A 21,074-nucleotide genomic window follows, 5' to 3' on the forward strand; every position below is an offset into this window, starting at 1 on the left:
CATTTCCGCGGCGCAGTATAGCCTCTGCGGTTGAAACAGCACCTTCAAATAAGTTTTGAATAGGCCTAATTTTCAGTCATTTAATGCACTTATTATGCGAGGATATGTACTACATTGCTTCAATTTGGGGGGCACCCATCTTCATATCCAGTGGGAAGTTGAGGCTCTGTGCCATAGGCGTGAAGTTCACCTGGTGCCGAGTTTAAAATGGTCGGAGCTATACCTCCACACCCCATACCTCGTCACGGCGTTGTGCCATGCTTCGTACTAATTTTCAGGTAACTAAAAATATGGACAGTCATCAACACGTTGATTGCATCTCAGTTTTGGACGCTTTTGCACGTCATACTGTCACGTGCCCTCGTCATCATCGTCATCAGCTTGGTGTATAAAGTATTTATTTACTTCAAGAGTGCACCATTTGGCTCTCTGGGTCACTCGTCTTCTTTCGTGTTTGTCAGTTTAGTTGTCGTACGGAAGGAGATTTAATTAGCTATGAGCTTATATCCTTGATAAGTTGAAATGGTATCGTTGAACAACCAAGTATCGGACTATTAACGCATCATTTTTCTGTACAGATAGTGTACACGGACTCCGCCATTTTGTTGCCGACCTACTTGTTCATAGTTCTATCACCAGAGGTCAGAATGTGTGGATGTGCTCGAAAGATATATGAATCCCCAGAGCTACGCAGGTCTGGGCCACAGCAAATATTTTCGACGACGTAACCAGTCAGAAGGGCTTTTTTGCATGAATGATGTATGGGTGTTATTTACAATTATGTTGCTCAACTTCGTCTGAATAATAGAGAACGAGGCCATAACGTGGGAATTGCGTTGAAAAGGTGTCAAGAGTTTAAGCACAGGCCAACGACGGTAACAAATATAACTGGGTTATGTAACTAAAAAGCTGATGAAGTTCGGAGAATGTTTCTAACCGTGTAATGCATAATATTTTGTTTTTCAATTTTCCTTTCAAATCTTGAGATTAGTAGTGAATATGGAAAATGTTTTATTGCCTTAAAGAAGTAACATAGATTGAAGATGGTTGATAATAGGTTCTGAGGATAATATTGGGCAGACGAGAGAGAAGATGGAGAAATACGCAAGGTTGGAAGCTCTGTAATTTTCACTCTTCACTGAATGTTATTACGTTGATCAAATCAGGAAGTGTGAATTGGGTGGGGTACACAGCACTCATGTGGCAATAATAAATAAATACAATGTATATTATTTATTTAAATATATATTATTTATTTAAATCTTGTCCGTCTAATCACAATAAATTCTTATTAAATATTAAAATATTACAATAATTAACATTTAAAATATTTAAAATATTAAATGATGTTTTTTATCGAAATATTCGATTTTACATTAGACCATCATTTTTCACGACATGTTTCAGTTCCTAAAAGAACTATCTTCAGGTGTATATAATTATATAAAGATTTAAATCAATAATAACTTAAATACAATTTCTATATATTATTTTAGCGTACATTTTTATCAGATGTTATTGTGATTAGACGGACAAGATTTAAATAAATAATATATATTTATTATATCACAATATGACGCAACTTTACCATCTCATAAATACAATGTGTTTATTTGAAACCCCGGAGGCGGAGAACTTGTCTTCGATGGAAGGATAATATTAAATATGATCTTAAATTTAAGATAGATTGGATTTGACTGTTTAGGATAAGACAGGCTTTTGTGGTTACAGAAAGAACTGCTTGACTCCATAACAGGCGAAGATGTTATTGACCAGACCAGCAATAAACGACGTCAAGTTCAGTGAGATACAAAAACTAGTAAAGAGAATAATAAAAGAAAGGTATTCCATAGGCACACTTCTCCCCAAACAGGCTTTATATATTTTTTAGAATGTGACGTCTTTGTAAATGGACGTCAGAAAATATGCTTCTAGAAAAAATTATTTACCCAGAGGATTTCACCGGTTCCATGTCCGTGGTTCCATTACTGTAACATCAAGAAACGCTAAATTCCTCCTTGTAAATTTCTTTCCGCTTTGGGTATATAAGGAAGAAATGTAGGAAAGAAGTGAATTTCAGGGAATTTCCAAACGACCATTACAAGAAAGAAATTTTGGGTGTAGACTCCGGAGACAAGCAATAATAAGACTACTGCTATTTTATGTAACGCGCGCTACCACGTGGAACTTCGAATTCGCTTCTTAGAACTTGTTTTTAAAAAGCTTCCCTGAAGATGGAGGCCGTATGTTCCTAAAAAATCGTCGGTATCTACCTATAAGTTCAAATGGCGTAGTACCCATGAGACTATCATCCGCGAATATTTAGGTTTATCAACATTTTCTTCCGCCATTTCTGTTCAAACTGCAGATGCGGCTTCACGTAATAGGTTCTGCTTTCGCCGTTGGGCGAAGAATGCAGAAGCGGTGAATATTGATTTAACTCTTCCAAAGTGTAGCAATTTTGTGACTTCTTACGCCTGACTTTTTTTCTTTTATGTTAAGAGTGGCTAGCGGAACATTGAGTTGTTTGCGTGTTTCAAAGTTTAATGTAAACGATGGTCTTAAAATGGAAATACTTTAATCGAAAAAAAAGCCTTAAGTCGTAGGGATATACGTTGAAATTACTTCTCTGTATCTACAAACGAGTGCACTATATGTACAATCTTCCACTAAACACTAGCACATAATTTTAGCGAGCCTGGCTCGTAAGGTGTGAGCCTCGGGTTTTTAATAATGGCCTAACATATGTCACTGTCTGTCTCATATTAATACATAAAATAACCTAACCTTATCCAATGTAACCTAAACCATTCCAACATAACCGAATCTAACAGAACCGTATTCGATCAAACCCATCAACGCTTAAGGACCTCCAGAAAACCTCTCCAGGACTTCTCCAACACTTCTCCAGAACGGCTCAAGGACTTCTAAAGAACCTCTGACTAACTTTTCAACACTTATCTAAAATTTTTTCAGCACTTCTCCAGGATTTCTCAATCTCTTCTCAAAGACTTCTACAGAAAATGTACATAGTTATATTTCTCTAGGATTTCTCCAGAATTTCTCCAGCAATTTTCCAGGATACATACACGTCCACCAAATCAACAGGATCGTAATTCTGCATTAAACTACTGAGCCAATTCTAAAACCACAACTTTAACTAACCTAACACAATCTGACCTAACCTAACTAAACCTGACCTAACCTAACCTAACCCAACCAAGCAGAAAACAACGAACCTAATCAAATGCATTCTAAACCATTCCAGCATAACCGAATCTAACAGAACCGCATTCGATCAAACCCACCAACGCATAAGGACCTCCATAAAACCTCTCTAGGACTTCTCCAGCCATTCTCCTGGATTTTTCCTCCACTTCTCCAGGATTTCTTGAAAACGGCTCAAGGACTTCTAAAGAACTTCTGCAAAACGTTTAAACACTTATCTGGGATTTCTCCAGAAGCTCTCCAGCACTTCTCCAGGATTTCTCAAACTCTTCTCAAGGATTTCTACAGTGCATCAACATGACTTTTATGATTATACTGTGGTTCATAATATTAATACAACGGACTAGCAACGTACGGTCGTTCCAAGATCTTTTCCACTTACGGATCGTACGAGAGAAATATTGTCACTATTAATGGATAGGCACTCCTTTGACATACCCAATTAACTGTGTTTACAGTCTCGAAATAACCTGACCAATGTGTTAAAGAGATAAAAGTTCAACGTTTACCGGGCGGGGTTTCAACAATCTAAAGAGATAAGCCATTGTTATTATTGCAGATGTTAAACTTTCGCCCTAATATGTAAAATGTTAATGTTTTTCACTACCAGTCTGTTTGTAAAAGTGCATTACAGCCCAACACGAGAAAAGTTAAGCGAACAATTTTGTTTCGTAGGCAGCGGCTTAGTCGTTCGACGGAGCAACGCGTAAGGTAACTCAGTGTGAACAAACGACAAATAGGAATAATGGAAAATTCTGAGTCTAGTTTGCTGTTCAGAGATGAGCAGATACCAGATAATTTACTCGGCTCTGGATCGATAATGAAATACAAGAGGCACAGACTCACCTCTGTGGTAATATTTATAGTACCATGATGATACGGGACACGTACGTTATTTGTACGTGGACAGTATGATGTTTACTCTGTTCCAAAGAAACCAGGGAAATTCTTTTGTCAGCGTGACCTCTCTGGTGCCACACTGAAATTTATTTCATTTAAAAAAATATAGCTTAGGGTTCGCAGCTACAAATAACTCACTAGGTGTGAGTAGTTTGACTGGTAGAGCTGGCGACAACGGGAAACTCTTTGTTGAAAAAGGGTAGGTTTGTTCTCTGAGATGCGTGAAAAATGTTACATATAAATAAAAGACGGTTCGTTGCTAGGTTGCTGATTATTACCTGGACAAATTCTCTCGGCATTTTTTTAAAGGACGTCGGTAGCAAGCTCGGTGATTATGTGCGTTTCTCGCACTTCTCCTTCGATAAATTCGGTTTGTTGGTCAAATGTTCGACGAAATTTGACAGTATGACTACAATTTTACGACAAAGTCTAACTACCTACTATTAAAAGAACACTTCCTAGATACCTTGAGACTACAGCTGAGCTGAGTTAGTATATATTATGTAGCAGTAAAATACATGGGTCCGGGTCGTTCAGAAATCAAAATGTCTGACTGCGGATTGTCCGTGTTCCGGTACACCTGTGCGTATTTGTGAAAAAAAAGTTGACAGTGGAACCACGGTTCCGGAGAATTAGACGTAAATACGTCTTTGCTTATTTAACTTGAATTAGTTACGCTTAAGATGGGTCTGTGGTAGCTGAATGTAATGTAAAGTAATATAAGGTAGTGTAATGTAAGGTAAGGTAATGTAATGAAATGTTTTATAGATAACAACAATGCCGAGTAAACAATTGACGTTTCCTGGGTAACAACAATTCCGAGTAAACACTACGTTTCCTAGGCAACCAGGTTACACTTTTTCCTTTCCCTTTCTCGTTCCTCTTTTTTGTCGAATGACCCTTCAATATAGACGTATTTACGTTAAAAAAATTCTTAGGTCGCTCAAATACTAATTGTTTATGTTATGTTCAAAATTGCTCGTGGAATAAAACGTTAATTTAAAATATTATTTTTCCTCTTTATGTACGAAATCTTGCCCGGTTCCTGAGGCGTGCTGACTGCAGTCCACACGTCAGCTCCACTCACGTCTGGAGACAAAGCAAACAAGCAGTCGGCTGAAAATTTAATTGCAGGAAATTAAACATTTTAGTCACGTTTCGAAACGCTAGTTTAGCCTCCAGTGTTATCCGTCCGCCTTTGCGTATACAATGTATGTGACATCTCATCGCAGGTGTAACTGTTAGTAGTTCCGTCAGTTGATCGGTTATCGCTCGGTTGAACCGTTGATTGACTGACCGCTTGGTCGGTCGACGATTTAGTCGATTGGACTGTTTAGAATTTGAACTTCTCGCCACGGCTAAGATGTCATTGTTTGTCTTCTGGGTTGTAACGCCGTGTGGACTTTGAAGGAATATACCAACGTTTCGGAGGAACATGCCGTCCCCACATTTTGTGGTCACTGCTTTTAAGACGTATTTTTCCTCGCTCCGCTCTTGAGGCAGAGTGTGCAGGAGACGTGAAGTAGCGTTTTTATTCAATTGGTAGCACTGATGGCAGTATAACCCTGCAAATCTCGAGCAGCAGATGTGATAACTCGTCCTCTTTCCAAGGGCTAAAAGATTTCCGTCTGCTGACAGTTTTAGTGGCTAGAAGTTCATTTCGTTGAAGCCAGGGCTTCATCAATTGGACGCTCGTGTCTCGCCGACGCTGCGAGCGAACAGTGACGACTTTTCATAACTCACACTACCATAAAGACGGCACGATCTTATTTGCACGCGAAAAATTCACGGTGGGTTTGCAAGGTCAATTCATTGAGATGTCGAGACCTGGCCTCATTCAAACGGTCATGCAATATTGAACGGACCGGTTACTTACTGCCGGGAATGAAAATAAAGTTTTCGCCTTTTTAGCTATTGAAATTCTGTGTAGATCTCATCTGGGACGTGTGTGGAAATTACCCTAGTATTTTATTGAAACTGCAGTATGAAAAGTTAGATATAAATATGTTCTTCTTTTGCTGATATTTTTTCTTTGCAGGCGGATTGCACATTATTTGTGTAAATGTATCATTTGGTATTAAAAGTAAAAGATTTATATCTGGTGAAATCTCCAGTTTTTATTCTCTGAAATTAATAGTTTCATACTCTTTACTCTCCTGTTTCTTACGTAAACAAAAATCCGGGTTTTGACGTAAATACGTCTATAAGGAAGGGTCATTGGGCAAAAACGTGTTACGAAAAAGTGTAATGAAAAAGTGTAACTGCATTGTTATGTTACCTAGGAAACGTTACATTACATTACATTACTTTACATTACATTACATTCAGCTACAACAGACCCATCTTAAGCGTAACTAATTCAAGTTAAATAAGCAAAGTCTTAATCAAACTTTACTCAATTGTAAAGCATGTATAAAGGAAATAATTAGAATAAAGCCAATATATAAACTTCCTTTCCGTATAGACGTATTTACGTCAAATTCTCCGGAACCGTGGTTCCACTGACAACTTTTTGTATTATTTTTTTTTATTTCCAGTTGAGGTTTAATCCTATTCAAGATTATAAACGATCCAAATTCTGCCATTTTTCTTCTTCTTCAGCGTCTCTTGCCCCGTGTTCATGTATGACTGATTTAACCCTTTAAATAATAGTGGTAATTATATGTACCAACACCTTTAACATCCAGTAAACCTGAATTTCATCCGCATACTTTATATGTGGGTTCCATGTGATTCTCAGTGTAAACGTCGATTTTCTTAAACAGCGTTAACTGCTAGGATTATTGTAATGGTGAAGTGCGGTGTTTTCTTCGCGGTCCGCGCCAAGTTTTTAAATATTGTTTACTTTAAGTTCTTGCTTCAAATGCTTAACTGGTGCTGGAGTCAGGAAGGGTCTCTGAAACATCGTGAATTACGTAACAACTTCCAAGAAGACAGTCACATTAATTTATGATAATGTCTATAAATATGAGTTTATTTAGTACGAACATGGCGAAGCTGCAGAAAGTCTGTCGCATTGTCGCGTGCTGCTGTTACCCATTATTCCCGCTGAGTGGGTGAATACGTCTGCCCGACCGCGATCCCTCAAGATGCTATTGAATCCCTGTGGACCCAGAACTCGTCTAGCAAAGTGGCAGCCACCGTAGATAGCATTGCTGGAAATAAAAACGAAGTTTCTTATGTACGTGCATTACCAGCGCCTCTTTGATCTTCTTTATGACTGATGTGGGGAAAACTGAAACATAAACAGAAGAAATTCGAGACGCGAATTTGTTGATGAGTGGCGCGTCTCGGAATGCCAGTAGAGTAGAACGATGCTGTATTAACTGTTAATTAGGTAAGATGTTTAATACTTTTTATGCCCATTACATATTTTAAGGCGTGTTTGCAGATGAAAGAACACGCCCAGAGAAGGTGGTGGTCTTATGGGTTATTGCGCCGCGCAGTCTGATGGATGTTTATCGACGTTTCAGAGGCTCTTTCAGCCGCAATTATGAGTACGAGTTCTAGATATAATTATTTTTGTTAAAAGTATTGTGTAATGTTTTGTATCCTAACTTTTATTCCAGGCGTGTGACGATGTTTGAATTCTAAAATTGTCAGTTTAATTGTCACAATTGGTACTAGGATGGACTAATGTGTAAATTACATTGATGTGTAAGTGGCAGACCGGGCGACGCCAAATTGAGTTGTTGGTTGTGTTACAATACGTAATAAATTTTGGCTGAGAAACATAAAAAGGGGGGATAATGTTGCCAATAATTTGTTTATGGTCTCTGAGGTTTTCAGAAGATACGGAATTACTACACGATCATTAACACTAACAAACAAGGAAGACAAATATTGCGTCTGTAAACCGAGGTGAAAGCCATTTTGAAATACAGTGCTTCAGAACGAGATATGTCCGGAGAACAGCTGAAGGTAGAGACAGCAAATTGAATAAATGTTGAGCCTTTACTAGAGAGGGGATTGCATTTGCTGCGAACCTAACGTACGTTCGCTGTCGTTGCCAAAGCGACCTGCATGCAAGGGAATACAATGATTGGATTACAATACAAAAAGTCACTGATATTCTACCTTCTTGCTGTTCACTGAGCAAATTCGTGTACCGATAACGGGGTCCTGACTTATTTTCAGGACGAAACCGATTCGAATATAGACCGAATTCAGTTCTTCTAGGCAACTGCTGGGATACACTGATAAAGTAGACCACGACCGTTTCCGTGTACATCCTTTCCAGTTCATTAGACTCTTCGTTAGTCAGCCTATTATTCGCCGCTGTAGAGTCGGATTTACTGATAGCGTCGTTATATAAACCATAACCATCTTTTGATAAATCGGTTTAAGAATTCTGAACATTTACAGAGCCTTCGTCCTTGAACTGATTCAACTTTATTTATTTATATATTACTAGGGTAAAAGGTCCGTTGAATTTCAGGGAGAAAGTCATTTTGTGTCTCCATCCCATATTATTCTTGTACCCGTCTCTCCCTTACTAGAACTTCTAAACTCTGCCTGTGTTTAAACTGTAACCATGGCAACCATATTATATTATGTAGTGATTATTATCGATAATAGAGTGCAGCACAGGCTCGCTCAGTTACATAATTCGACACAATTTTTAAAAATTGGTTTATTGGGTTTATTTGTTGGATAGCGTTGTCCAGTTATACTTTATCCACAGCCTATTTAAATGTATAATCAATTTAAGAATTACATTAACTACTGCACGCTCAACTGAATTTTATATTCAGATTATTTTGAATTGGATCAGTGGGATGGGTACATGACTGCCGCTCTGCCCCCCAGTAGTCACATTTGTTAGCCCTCGCTCGCCCTAGCGATTTTTTTAAGGATAAGTACGGCCTGACGTCTGTTGGGGGCGAAGCTCAACTGGCGGGAAAATGCTAGCTCAGTTCATGTAACATCTTGATCGGATCAGTACCTGGCCGCGTGCCAGCTCCTTGAGGGCTGCTACTAAAAGATTCTGTTATCCGCGTCAAAATATTACACTTTTAAGATCCTTTCTTTTGTGTACATCAGACGTTTAAAGCTCACAAACTCCACTTCTCTCCAGATACATCCATTTGATTATATAACTGGAAATGGCATTTGTGTTCCGGGTGCTGAAACAGATTAGAAAATAAATGACAGTCACAGGACATTAAACTAAAGTTTATATTTGTGTCCAATTTCAAGGCATCGATGTGAAATTCAAATGAAGCGTTCAGTGGCCAAGTTATTCTACGGTGTGTGCAGTTACTTGAACAGAATGCAGTCACCGTCAAGTCTTTCATAAAAATTGCCACCAGTGACGATATATGTATTTTCTTATGTAAAAAAAGTAACTGCTGTAAGCGGTCCGAAGTTCAAAACCTTTAATGTTGCAGTACCCGAAAAGTCATCGCGTCTCTTGATATTTCATTCAAACTGTCTGGCTTTCACAAAAAAGAAATTATACTAATTACTATGAAAACAAATTAATTCTATGCTTCAGAGTCCTTCGTGAGAAGTTGACATACCCAGCTTACAGTATAAGCCCTGTCTATTATGGAACCCGAAACTGCATTACCATGTTCCCAAGATCCCTCCGCCCTCCCGTGTCCTAAGCCACATTTATCTATTCCACATCTTCCCAGCTTCTTTCTGTACTTTCCCATTTATTATTTACTCACACCCACGCAAACTTCTTCCGTGTGGTTTCCTCCTTTCAGACTTCCTGACAAAAATGTTTTAGGCATTTCTTATTTCTCATCCCATGCAGGCTAAGCGACCAACCTCTTTTATCTTAGTTTTTGATCACTCTAATAACATTTGGTAAAGAATGGAATTTGTGTTCTAAATTACGCGTGAAACATGAGGTACAGTGTCTAGGTCCTTTGCAGTCTCGCCGACACGCAGTGCAAATGGCTGCAGTATAGCCGTGTATTGTCGACTTGCACTTACAGCAAGAGAAGGAGGCGAGGGTCTTACCCGTAGGGAAATGGAGAGAGTCGAGCTGGGTCGGTCTGTCTTTGTGACGTACTCTACCGAAATTTGTCTGTAGGACGTTAGTGAAGACAGAGTCGACTCAGGCAAAGTTGAGATTGCTGTGGTGAAAACAGGGCTGTACCTGTAAGATTTGAGGTTTTCACAGCAGTGAGTATGAAGATTTCTGTCTTCTGGGTTGTTGCGCTGTGTAGTCTGGTCGATGTTAACCAACGTTTCAGAGGTCATACTGCCTCCATCATCAGGGCGATGAGTATGAAGATTTCTGTCTTCTGGGTTGTTGCGCTGTGTAGTCTGGTCGATGTTAACCAACGTTTCAGAGGTCATACTGCCTCCATCATCAGGGCGATGAGTATGAAGATTTCTGTCTTTTGGGTTGTTGCGCTGTGTAGTCTGGTCGATGTTAACCAACGTTTCAGAGGTCATACTGCCTCCGTCATCAGGGCGATGAGTATGAAGATTTCTGTCTTCTGGGTTGTTGCGCTGTGTAGTCTGGTCGATGTTAACCAACGTTTCAGAGGTCATACTGCCTCCGTCATCAGGGCGATGAGTATGAAGATTTCTGTCTTCTGGGTTGTTGCGCTGTGTAGTCTGGTCGATGTTTACTAACGTTTCTGAGGTCATACTGCCTCCGTCATCAGAGTATGAAGATTTCTGTCTTCTGGGTTGTTGCGCTGTGTAGTCTGGTCGATGTTAACCAACGTTTCGGAGGTCATACTGCCTCCGTCATCAGGGCGATGAGTATGAAGATTTCTGTCTTCTGGGTTGTTGCGCTGTGTAGTCTGGTCGATGTTAACCAACGTTTCAGAGGTCATACTGCCTCCGTCATCAGGGCGATGAGTATGAAGATTTCTGTCTTCTGGGTTGTTGCGCTGTGTAGTCTGGTCGATGTTTACTAACGTTTCTGAGGTCATACTGCCTCCGTCATCAGAGTATGAAGATTTCTGTCTTCTGGGTTGTTGCGCTGTGTAGTCTGGTCGATGTTAACCAACGTTTCGGAGGTCATACTGCCTCCGTCATCAGGGCGATGAGTATGAAGATTTCTGTCTTCTGGGTTGTTGCGCTGTGTAGTCTGGTCGATGTTAACCAACGTTTCAGAGGTCATACTGCCTCCATCATCAGGGCGATGATATAATATCACAGTATGACCTCTGAAACTTTGGTTAACATCGACCAGCCTACACAGCGCAACAACCCAGAAGACGAAATCTTCATACTCATCGCCCTGATGACGGAGGCAGTATGACCTCTGAAACGTCGGTAAACATCGACCAGACTACACAGCGCAACAACCCAGAAGACAGAAATCTTCATACTCATCGCCCTGATGACGGAGGCAGTATGACCTCTGAAACGTTGGTTAACATCGACCAGACTACACAGCGCAACAACCCAGAAGACAGAAATCTTCATACTCATCGCCCTGATGACGGAGGCAGTATGACCTCTGAAACGTTGGTTAACATCGACCAGACTACACAGCGCAACAACCCAGATGACAGAAATCTTCATACTCATCGCCCTGATGACGGAGGCAGCATGACCTCTGAAACGTTGGTTAATATCGACCAGACTACACGTCGCAACAACCCAGAAGACAGAAATCTTCAGGGCTGTACCTCATTCAGACGAATTGAGAACATAATCGCGTTTCTTGAGTTGAGATCGAAACACTCGCCAACTCGGCGATGTCATGAACTGTCTTTCTTGTCCGTCACGAATTGTGGAGCGGAACACCTGACGTATACACTCTTAATTTTTGAGCACTGACATCGATGCTGTAGCCTGGAACTGATTTTTCTTTCATTGATATTTGCAGTCCGCATTTTACTTCAGGCTCGGATCACAAACTGATCGCTAGCCAGAGACCCCCGCGAGATTCATACTCTGACAGAACATAACCAGAATGGCGTAAGAAAGACAACATTTACATACTTCTGATACGACATTCCAAACTCTTATTTGTGTTTCCGGGTTTTCATACGCGTATAGCCACTCAAACACCAATTAGAATGATGATATTCTAGTTTTTTGTTATATTATTATTAATATTATTGCGTATGTCACTAAAAATGGAGGAAGGGGTGCTAACAATGAACTAACAGAAATGTATTCTATAGAATATTTGACTACATTTACCAAAAAGGCGGATTTTTAGTAATTAAGATGCAATTCTTATGCAGACTAAATGTTGGTTGACAAAACACCTTTAAAAGTAAACTTCGAGGTAAGAGATACAAAGTGATTAAATGCGCGCATAGATTAACTTTTCAGGTCTCTTATTACCTTTTTATGTCTAGATTTACAGTCACTGATTGCTGACATTTGATACTGTCGTTTAACACCTTAAAAACAGATAGGGCGGACGAGTGTCTCCATTACATAAAACCTTATCAGATTCAGTCCAAGGCTTCTCGAGTTATGACGCACGACAGCTTGAAAATCCCTGGTGTTTAATTGCAAATAAAACCTCAAAACTTGTGTTGAGAGTCTGCCGGATACAAGGCAGTTGTAAAGACCCTACAGCGTTATCTGATACTAGCCATTTTGTTTGTCCCTGCAGGTAGCTTGGATCCACATAGATCGACAGATGATCCTAACCATACATCGCCACGTGATAGCACGCGTGCCTCGGTTCAGCGTGTCGCACGACAACCAGAAAACATGGCTGCTGCACGTAACTGGTGTCCACCAGGAAGACCGTGGCTATTACATGTGTCAAGTGAACACCAACCCCATGATCAGCCAAGTGGGGTACCTGCAAGTTGTAGGTTGGTCTGACTCTTTATTCTCCCACAAAGTCCCAATATATTATGAGCTCATCTTAATAGTATTTACGAATTCACCATTACAAAGACCAACTGGTTCATAATGCTTCAAGAAATAATCGCTTATTATGTTGGGTATTGCATGAATAAATACAAAATTCAATTTTTCATTAGGATTTGGGGTTTTTACGGCGGTGAGTCAGAAGATGGCTGTCTTCTGGGTTGTTACGCTATAAGGTCTGACGATCGCCCTGATGATGGAAGCAGCATGGACCTCTGAAACGTCGGTAAACCTCTGCCAGATTACACGGCGTAACAACCCAGAAGACAGACATCTTCAAAATATGAACAATTCGCTAAAATGTCTGAGAAGAAATACAGGATTCCGTGACATCTGTACGGCTTCTATATAAAATATAATTCTGCTACAGTCATATTAATATCGTTTTGTCTTATTTGGAAATGGCTTTGGTCCATATTGAAGCTCGTTGATGTCATTTTAATCTACCACAGATACCAGCAACTTCAGTATCGCTTAACGAAACCACTTCGAGGCCATTATACGCTAAGACTATGCATATCATCCTCTCGAGTTGAACAAATATTTATCATGAACTGTAGAACCAGCCTTAATAAACCCGCCTCAAAGTTATTGTTGGTTTCAAGTTGGGTATATAAGCTAGACTCACTTAACCCGCGGTGCAGATGTAATGTATACGCTCAGAAACTCAAACTTTAGCGTCAATACATCATTTCGAACTTGGGTTTTCCCCCTCGACAACGAGTGCAATGTCATCAGACGCTCAACACGCCATTTTAAACATGTTCCTCCAACGTTTAAATACGGCTGTAGTGGCGTTGGTCTCAAAGTGTTTCGGACAAGCAACGTTAGACTGCAGCTCACTCCATTAAAATTGCTTTGCGGATAGTTGGTATGCATGATGGTGATCCCTCCTCTGCCACCACTACTTCTACTAATACGTCTTCCTCTTTGTTGATCAAGCGCTGAGAGCATCTTCAAACTACCTGCTGCAACTTCAAAGAGAAGCAGCCATGAAATTACTTGTTTCGTGCCTTCGTATCTTCGTGCGCGATCTTCACACTGTTGGTATGACTGCTACATACCAGTAAACATTCAAATTCCGAGCGGAAAATAAATTACTATGCTATTTAACTGCTTATGTTACTTTTAGTAGTTGCATTAAAGATATACACTCGTGTACAGAGAACGTGCTTCAATTACGACTCTGATTTCTTCATCAGTATGATTTACGCTGTCTTGTGCTCATTTGCATATTTATTATAAGCTGATACGTGACACAACGCCAGATAGCCTGGACTTGTTTGTCTTTGTGTCCTTACATTTTAGTAAAATTTCATAATTCGCTAACTGATAACGGATAACATTTTTTGTGGTAAATCGATTCTAACAATTTAATTTGAAAATTACACGACGCGACAACCCAGAAAATAGCAATTTTTTGACTTAACGCCGTGGAAAACTCGAATCCTACTCAATCCTGTCGTTCGACTCTACGAAGTCGGAGTTAGTTACAGATTTTTTTCTAATTAAATTGTAAACGCACCTGGAAATTTTACAGTTTCGTTCGATTCTGAAAAGGATGGAAGTAACTACATAAATCACATTCAAAACGAAAAATGTATGGTCTAGAAACGTATTACGATAAGCTGTGTACATTATTTTTTTTTCATGATCTGTTGACGTAAAGGCATCTAGTTGAAAGTTTTTTTGGTTTTTAATTTAATTTATGTCGTGAAATTGTGGACTTATGATATAATATATCACCGACTACAGGTACATTAGATAAATATATAAACCCGTCAGAATAGGGAATAAAACTGCGTGTTACCAAATCATTATTTCTGCAGCTCTCTTGGGAGTTGATTTTGATGATGTTACAACGCGTCGACTAATTGCCACCATTCGATTGGCTGGGAACCATCCCAGGTGCAACCAATTGTAACTAAATTCCTTTCCTAATACACAAAATGTAATAGCTTTTACGCCTTATCTCTATGCTTGTTACTTTAAATAGAGCAACAGAATGCAATTTCAGCGTGTCTTAAAAAACTTCATATGTTCACTGGCTCCAATACCGTTTTCTTGTCAACTGACGTCACAGTTTCATCTAATCCCACGATAAAATGACTGACATTAAGTAAAGTTTCTTAAATTTGTCAATATAAAAATACAAATCTATTGATTTTAACGTCTTGTTTCGTTGTCTGCTACTGATGTCAAATTTATGGCTACTGACTGGAGTTGCTTTAACCTATAATAAAACGTTCGGAGCGTGAAGCTTACCATTCATCTTCATATAATGTGAAGGTTACGAATGTGTGGAGCTATACACCCGCTCTCCGTACGCCTTCGTTGCATGGTCCCCAATTGCGTATAAGAGACAAACATTTATTTTACCTTTAAAGGCTACTAGTGCAGCCAATCACTTGAAGACGAGAATAGACGAACTAATTTTGCTTTGTTTGTCAAGTTGCTCTCGCGAACTGCCCTCGCTGAATTAAACGACCCCCAGTGCGTGTCTTTAACCCTCTGATTCTCTTCCCTTCCACCCCCTCACCCTCTCTAAAAGCCTGTCGACGCCGGACAAATCCTGGGCACAAATTTAGCGTTATTGCTTTTGAAGATCTGCGGAACGAATGGCTGACTCCATCACACAGAGATTGTCAAACTGTGGTTCGCAGGTTTAAGTCATTTGGAAACATTGTTTCGTACATCACTGTGTCATCTTCAAGTTCACTTTACGCTAATTTAAATACAGAGTGAGATTTCAGGATCTCACAGCCGGGTGTATGAAGACGACTGTCATCCAATATGATGCTCCGCGCAGTATCGTAGAAAAACACCAACGTTTCGGCAATGCTTACTGCCGCCATCATCAGGACGATCGCCTTGAGTGTTGAGGCAGTAAGCATCTCCTAATTTCTGGGCAGTATCTACCAGATTAAACGGTGGATCTACCCAGAAGATACTCATCTAGATACAGAGAGTGCCTGTCAGAATTTATGTCATTCTTGTTCTGTTGCAAACGACGGCAGTCTCTGACCTCTGCTGGTGATTTTTTTAGTGCCACCTAATATCCTCGACGCCAACAGCACGCAGTCGTCGGTGGCCGTTCGAGAAAACCAGAATATCACCCTCACTTGCAAGGCTGACGGCTTCCCCACACCGAAGTTGATGTGGCGTAGAGAGGACGGTCAGGGAATCAGCATCGAACGCCGGAAGAAAGGTGAGCCACTACAACACCAAAACAGTGCAGAGGCACTTATCGCACTAATTGCACTCTGGCGGATGTTTCCATAACAGTGTGAACCAAACATGTTCGTGTCCCTAGTCCATGTGATATGTTCCAGCTACTAAATCATAAGGTTGGCTTTATTGCGCACAGTAGTCGGGAGGAATCTGTGCGTTCCGCAAGAAATAAATGGCAAGTGTGTCATAGGGGTTGGAAGGAGTAGAAGATAAGGAAACATGTACTATCCGTACTAAAAACATTATTTTTCAGCGGTAGTACTTTGTAGCTCGCTGTATCAGATCCGTTGTCGTAATTGTTTTGGCGTACTTATGAAAAACGTTTGTTTTCCTACAATCCGCAAGTTAATGGCGTATACTAAGGGAATGTTTTGGTCTCTGGGTACTGTGAAGTAAGCCCTTTTTTATTATGGATGCGTACTTACATAAATAATATTTAGAAAGTCGGTTCGTACCTCAAAGAAAACGCAAAACGTTGTCATTGGAATCGGTTGATGTAGTTCAGAGGCATAATTACCGTTTCTTCTGAGAGTCATACCGAACACGTAAATAAACTCTGTGAACAAAATCCAGCTGTTGAATCTTAAATTAGGTGATATATAAAGTTACCGCTTAGTTTTAAAGGTTTAACGGATTGAACCTTAATAGATTCCCTAAACGGTGTTTTGTTTAGGTCAGGAAAGAGAACTTGCCGAAGGTTTGTTTCCGAATCCTCTGTCTGTCTGTTTAGAATGACCTTTTAGTCGCACATAAAAATGTTGTCTGTGGATATTGCCTGCCTCTGTTTACTAGATATTTAAATTTTAAAGTAGCGCCGGTCCCCTGACTGTTCTGCATGCAAAGTGGTACTGCATGCACAATGAAGCATCGTCTTGTGCCGGTACGAGGTTAACAAGGGGATATTATAACTCAAAAAGTAGACGAGACGAGAGCGTAGAACACGTGGAACACTCGTTCATCTTGTCTTGCGACGATAATTAGCGCGGGACTCGGGTACCTTTGCTACTTCTGCCTCGGTACTTGGCGTCCTTTCGGGAGAATGGAAGATGTGTCTAAGTACAACATGTGATATGTCTCATTTATTACACCCACGCTTAGGGTTTCGACGAAGAAATACGTTAAAATCTGTAGGGATATTTCTCGACTATCACGACCATGGGATTTTCTTTTTCGTTGATTTTTGAGACCTTTTTTTGACGTAAATACGTCTATATTTTAGGGTCAGTGTCATTCGGCAAAAAGTGTTACGAAAAATGAAAACGAAAAAGTGTAACTTCATTGTTATGTTACCTAGGAAACGTCATCTGTTTATCAACAAATAAACAACAATGGTTACCTACATAGTTACATTACATTACATTACATTACTTTACCTTACCTTACATTACATTCAGCTACCACAGACCCATCTTAAGCGTAACTAATTCAAGTTAAATAAGCAATGTCTTAATCAAACTTATCTCGATTGTAAAGGATGTATAAAGGAAATATTTAGAATAAAACCAATAAATAAACTTCCTTTCCGTATAGACGTATTTACGTCAAATTCTCCGGAACCGTGGTTCCACTGACAACTTTTTAATTTGTGTGCAGACACAAGGCATTGATTTAGTGTTTTACCATCGCCTGGGGGGGGGGAGATTAATTTTTTCTGTCTTCAGGAGGTGGCTTTGTTTTAATAGAATATTTTCTTATTATAAACAAAATGCCAATCCGATGTCGCAGATATTTATGTACGTAACAGTATTTAACCTCAAAGCATGTAGACATTGTACTTGTACGTATATGATGTATTAATTTTATATTTTGTTGTTTTGACGTTCTCAAGGCCATGTGTAAGTCTCTGTCTGTTATCTTCTGCACTGTGACGGCTTGTAATATATTTTAGACGAAACCCGAAGTTCCAGAGGAACACATCGCTTTTATCTTCATGGTTATTCCAGTTGCAGGTGCCTTGCGATGAGTAGTTTTAATCCCTTTGTGACTTAAATTGCGATCTGATTAGTGTGTGGCCAGCTTACAGGCTGAAGTATTTTCTTTAAATGTTAGAGAACGATTGTGGTGTATGAAGTGAGATGGCCCCACTGCTGCTGGAAGAATCTGTTTGGGCGAGCTCTACCGCGCATGCGTTGTGCCCGGCTCCATATAGCTTGATTAGCTCTGAAATATTTAGAAGCCAGCAGCGGATCCGAGAGTAGTATCTACGACATGTTTTAAAGGCTGTTCCAAAATGTATGTAGCGCTTTAAAAAGTTAGTCACGAAAAATAGTTGCGAGTTTTACAAATGCGTGAAATTTAAATGAAGGAGAACATTTCTTCGTTTATTTTAACTTGAAAGACTTGTCAGCTGTAACAGAGTGAATCCTTTCGAAGTTAAAATTAAATGGCGCTGGTACGTTGCTGGTAAAGCTTTGACTGGAAAAGTTACAAATTTCTTCCGGGCAAGGAACTTGTTTTTGCTCTGAGAAACGCTCCCTTGGGGAGAGCTGTAGTGTACAGGGCGACACTGCCTAAAGTTACGAAACGCTGATCTAAGCTGAAATAATGTAGTCCAATTTAAGAATTCGAAATTGATCCCATGTTTTCAGTGCTTTCAAATTTTCTTTTGAATTTTTTTAAAAATCTTTAAAATTTTCAAAAATTTAAGAAATTCCATAATTTTCAAAAATTCTGTTGGATTGAAGTTTTAAAAAATTCTGTCCTATTCATAACTTAAAATTTTCTTAAATCGTAATTCTGCTGTAGAAATACGAAAAATTACTAAACAGTGCAACATGCTGAGATTGCCGTGCTCCAGCGGCAACTACTTCCGCAGTCTTGTCATGCGTGTAGACTAACCGATACGATGCAGGAGCTAGAAACTGTAATCGCTTTTGCGTTAGGTGCCAATTCTTTTTTTCAGAATGATTCCGGGTGGTTTTGCAGAACCCTTGTTCCGTCATTGCTAAACATTGTTTCACTTCTGTTCAGCGAAATTATGTGCAAGTCTACGTGTGTGTTTATTGGTCATTATATCTACCACCTGCTTTAACAGTCAACAACTCTGGATTTTTATTTATATGCTTCGTGTTATTTATATTGTTAACAGCGATTATTTCTTTAAAGTACGTTAACAAATTAATCTTTGTAATGGTTAAATATGGTGTTTTAATTGCGGTGCGGACTGAAATGTTATTGTTTAAACGAGCTTCGGCTTTAAACGGTTAAACACCCAGTAGAAACGCACGGGGTTTAGTGTTTAACTCTTCCCGCTTTGCAGTCTCGGGTAATTGTTAAGTCTGTAATTGCGAAGTGCAGGGATTTATAAAGGAGCCTTGAAGCACGTGATGCACAGAATGACTTTGCAATTCGCGGAACACAACGGCGACTGAAAGCGTGCATGAATTGAATCTATCTGCATGTCAGTTTCGAGAGGGATTTGGTATTTACATAGTGTCGCGACGCGTACGTGATGGATTGAGGTAAATCTCCGCGATTATTTCTTGTCTTTAACAGTGGAGCCAGTACTCCACGCCAGGATGTATTCTTCTTCAGACTAAGAAGTTTATTCAGTGCTAGCTAACACCAATTCCACGGTACAAGCCGCCGGTAATCGCTGACAACTTTTCCCGCATTTTGTCGAACGCGAAGGTTTATTCCTTGTGTTCACATGGACCGTACCCTTGGTCAGTTGATCCCAGCCTACGTCTTGACAGATCCAGTTCAGGATCATCATCCCTTGTATGTCTAGGCCACTCAGGTGGCGTCTTCCCTTCAAGTTTACCAATAAATATCTGATGTGTTCCTCCCTTGTCTACCAAGGTGCCTCGCACTCATCTCATCCTCTTCAATGCGATCAGCCTTTAGACACTGTAGAGCGGTTAGTGTGTTGATCATTAGCGTGACGATCGATCAGTGAAGGATGTTTAAATTTGAAGCCGTCAGAGAACAGCACTTGTTCCCTAATTGGAGACAGCTCTGCGGATCTGTTCCAGCTCGTGCGCTGGTGTAAATAATCTTCACGCTGTGCGTGACACAACAGTGCACTTGAAATTTATTAGGCCCGCCCAGCGTACGCGTAGAATTTACAACTTTTGTCTGCAACTGTAAATGAAGGCTTACACAGAACTGGTAATCGACTGGGATACAAAGGCACTACTAGCCACTTGAAAGAATGTTGTTGCCAGGAGCACAGATGATACGCAAGCAGTAACTGCACTCTGTATTCTTCTTGCGGGATTATCGGATTTTAATTTACTTACCTACGAAGGCATCAGTTCTGACTGTTCGTCGTCTAGACGTGCTTACTATGGAGCTGACCACGTATATACAAATATAAGACAATAATTTATACGAGCTAAGAATGAAGAATTGGCGAAGTTGACTGTCGTCCGAGATACATGATTTGAAACTTTCACGGTGACGTAACTCAAAAAAAAAAATCTTCTCGGACGACAGCCGTGTCAAAAAGTTAAACAATAAAACCGACGTTTCAGGTACCATCTCTGTCCCCATCATCAGGGTTCTGATGTGCACGTCGGATTTATTGCTTAACCATTTGACGAGGCTGATCGCCCGGAAAGATTGTATTGTATCTTCCGGGATGTTGCACCGTCTATTCTGGTAGATACTTACCGACGTTTCAGAGAAGTCAGTTACTCAGTGGAAATTTTATCGTTTATATCACAGTTATCTCTCCTGTGATAATTCTCGTTTGTTTCTGTGTGGCATTTCAAAGAAAATTGGCTGGATTAAGGAATTACTGAGCTGGAATGAAGCTCAATCCATCATGTGAAATGTTGTGCCAGATTCCATTGGTGTCTCGACGCAGTTCCGACTCACGTCCGTTATCACTACATATTTTCCAATTCCCTGCTGACATAACTGCACACGGCCGATACTGAGTCCCGGGGGAGCGC

The 21,074-nt window shown here is 40.0% G+C and overlaps 1 protein-coding gene across 6 annotated transcripts in view; it reads left to right on the forward strand.

The window, feature by feature from the left end:
* The window catches only part of LOC110838284 (lachesin-like), a 310,561-nt gene that overhangs the window by 242,221 nt on the left and 47,266 nt on the right, over positions 1 to 21,074 (forward strand). For all 6 annotated transcript variants that reach the window (XR_002546044.2, XR_015533562.1, XM_087342517.1 and 3 more), the window contains 2 exons: positions 12,680 to 12,887; positions 15,992 to 16,153. Coding sequence is in view for 4 of the 6 variants with exons in the window: in XM_087342517.1 (XP_087198643.1) it covers positions 12,680 to 12,887; positions 15,992 to 16,153 (370 nt within the window). In the remaining 2 variants the exon portion in view is untranslated. The remainder of the gene's footprint in view (positions 1 to 12,679; positions 12,888 to 15,991; positions 16,154 to 21,074) is intronic.

The sequence above is a fragment of the Zootermopsis nevadensis genome, unplaced genomic scaffold, assembly GCF_977971745.1.
Source record: "Zootermopsis nevadensis isolate Lab colony 2312 unplaced genomic scaffold, Znev_1.0 Znev_ptg000003l, whole genome shotgun sequence".
Classification (NCBI taxonomy): Eukaryota; Metazoa; Arthropoda; class Insecta; order Blattodea; family Termopsidae; genus Zootermopsis; species Zootermopsis nevadensis.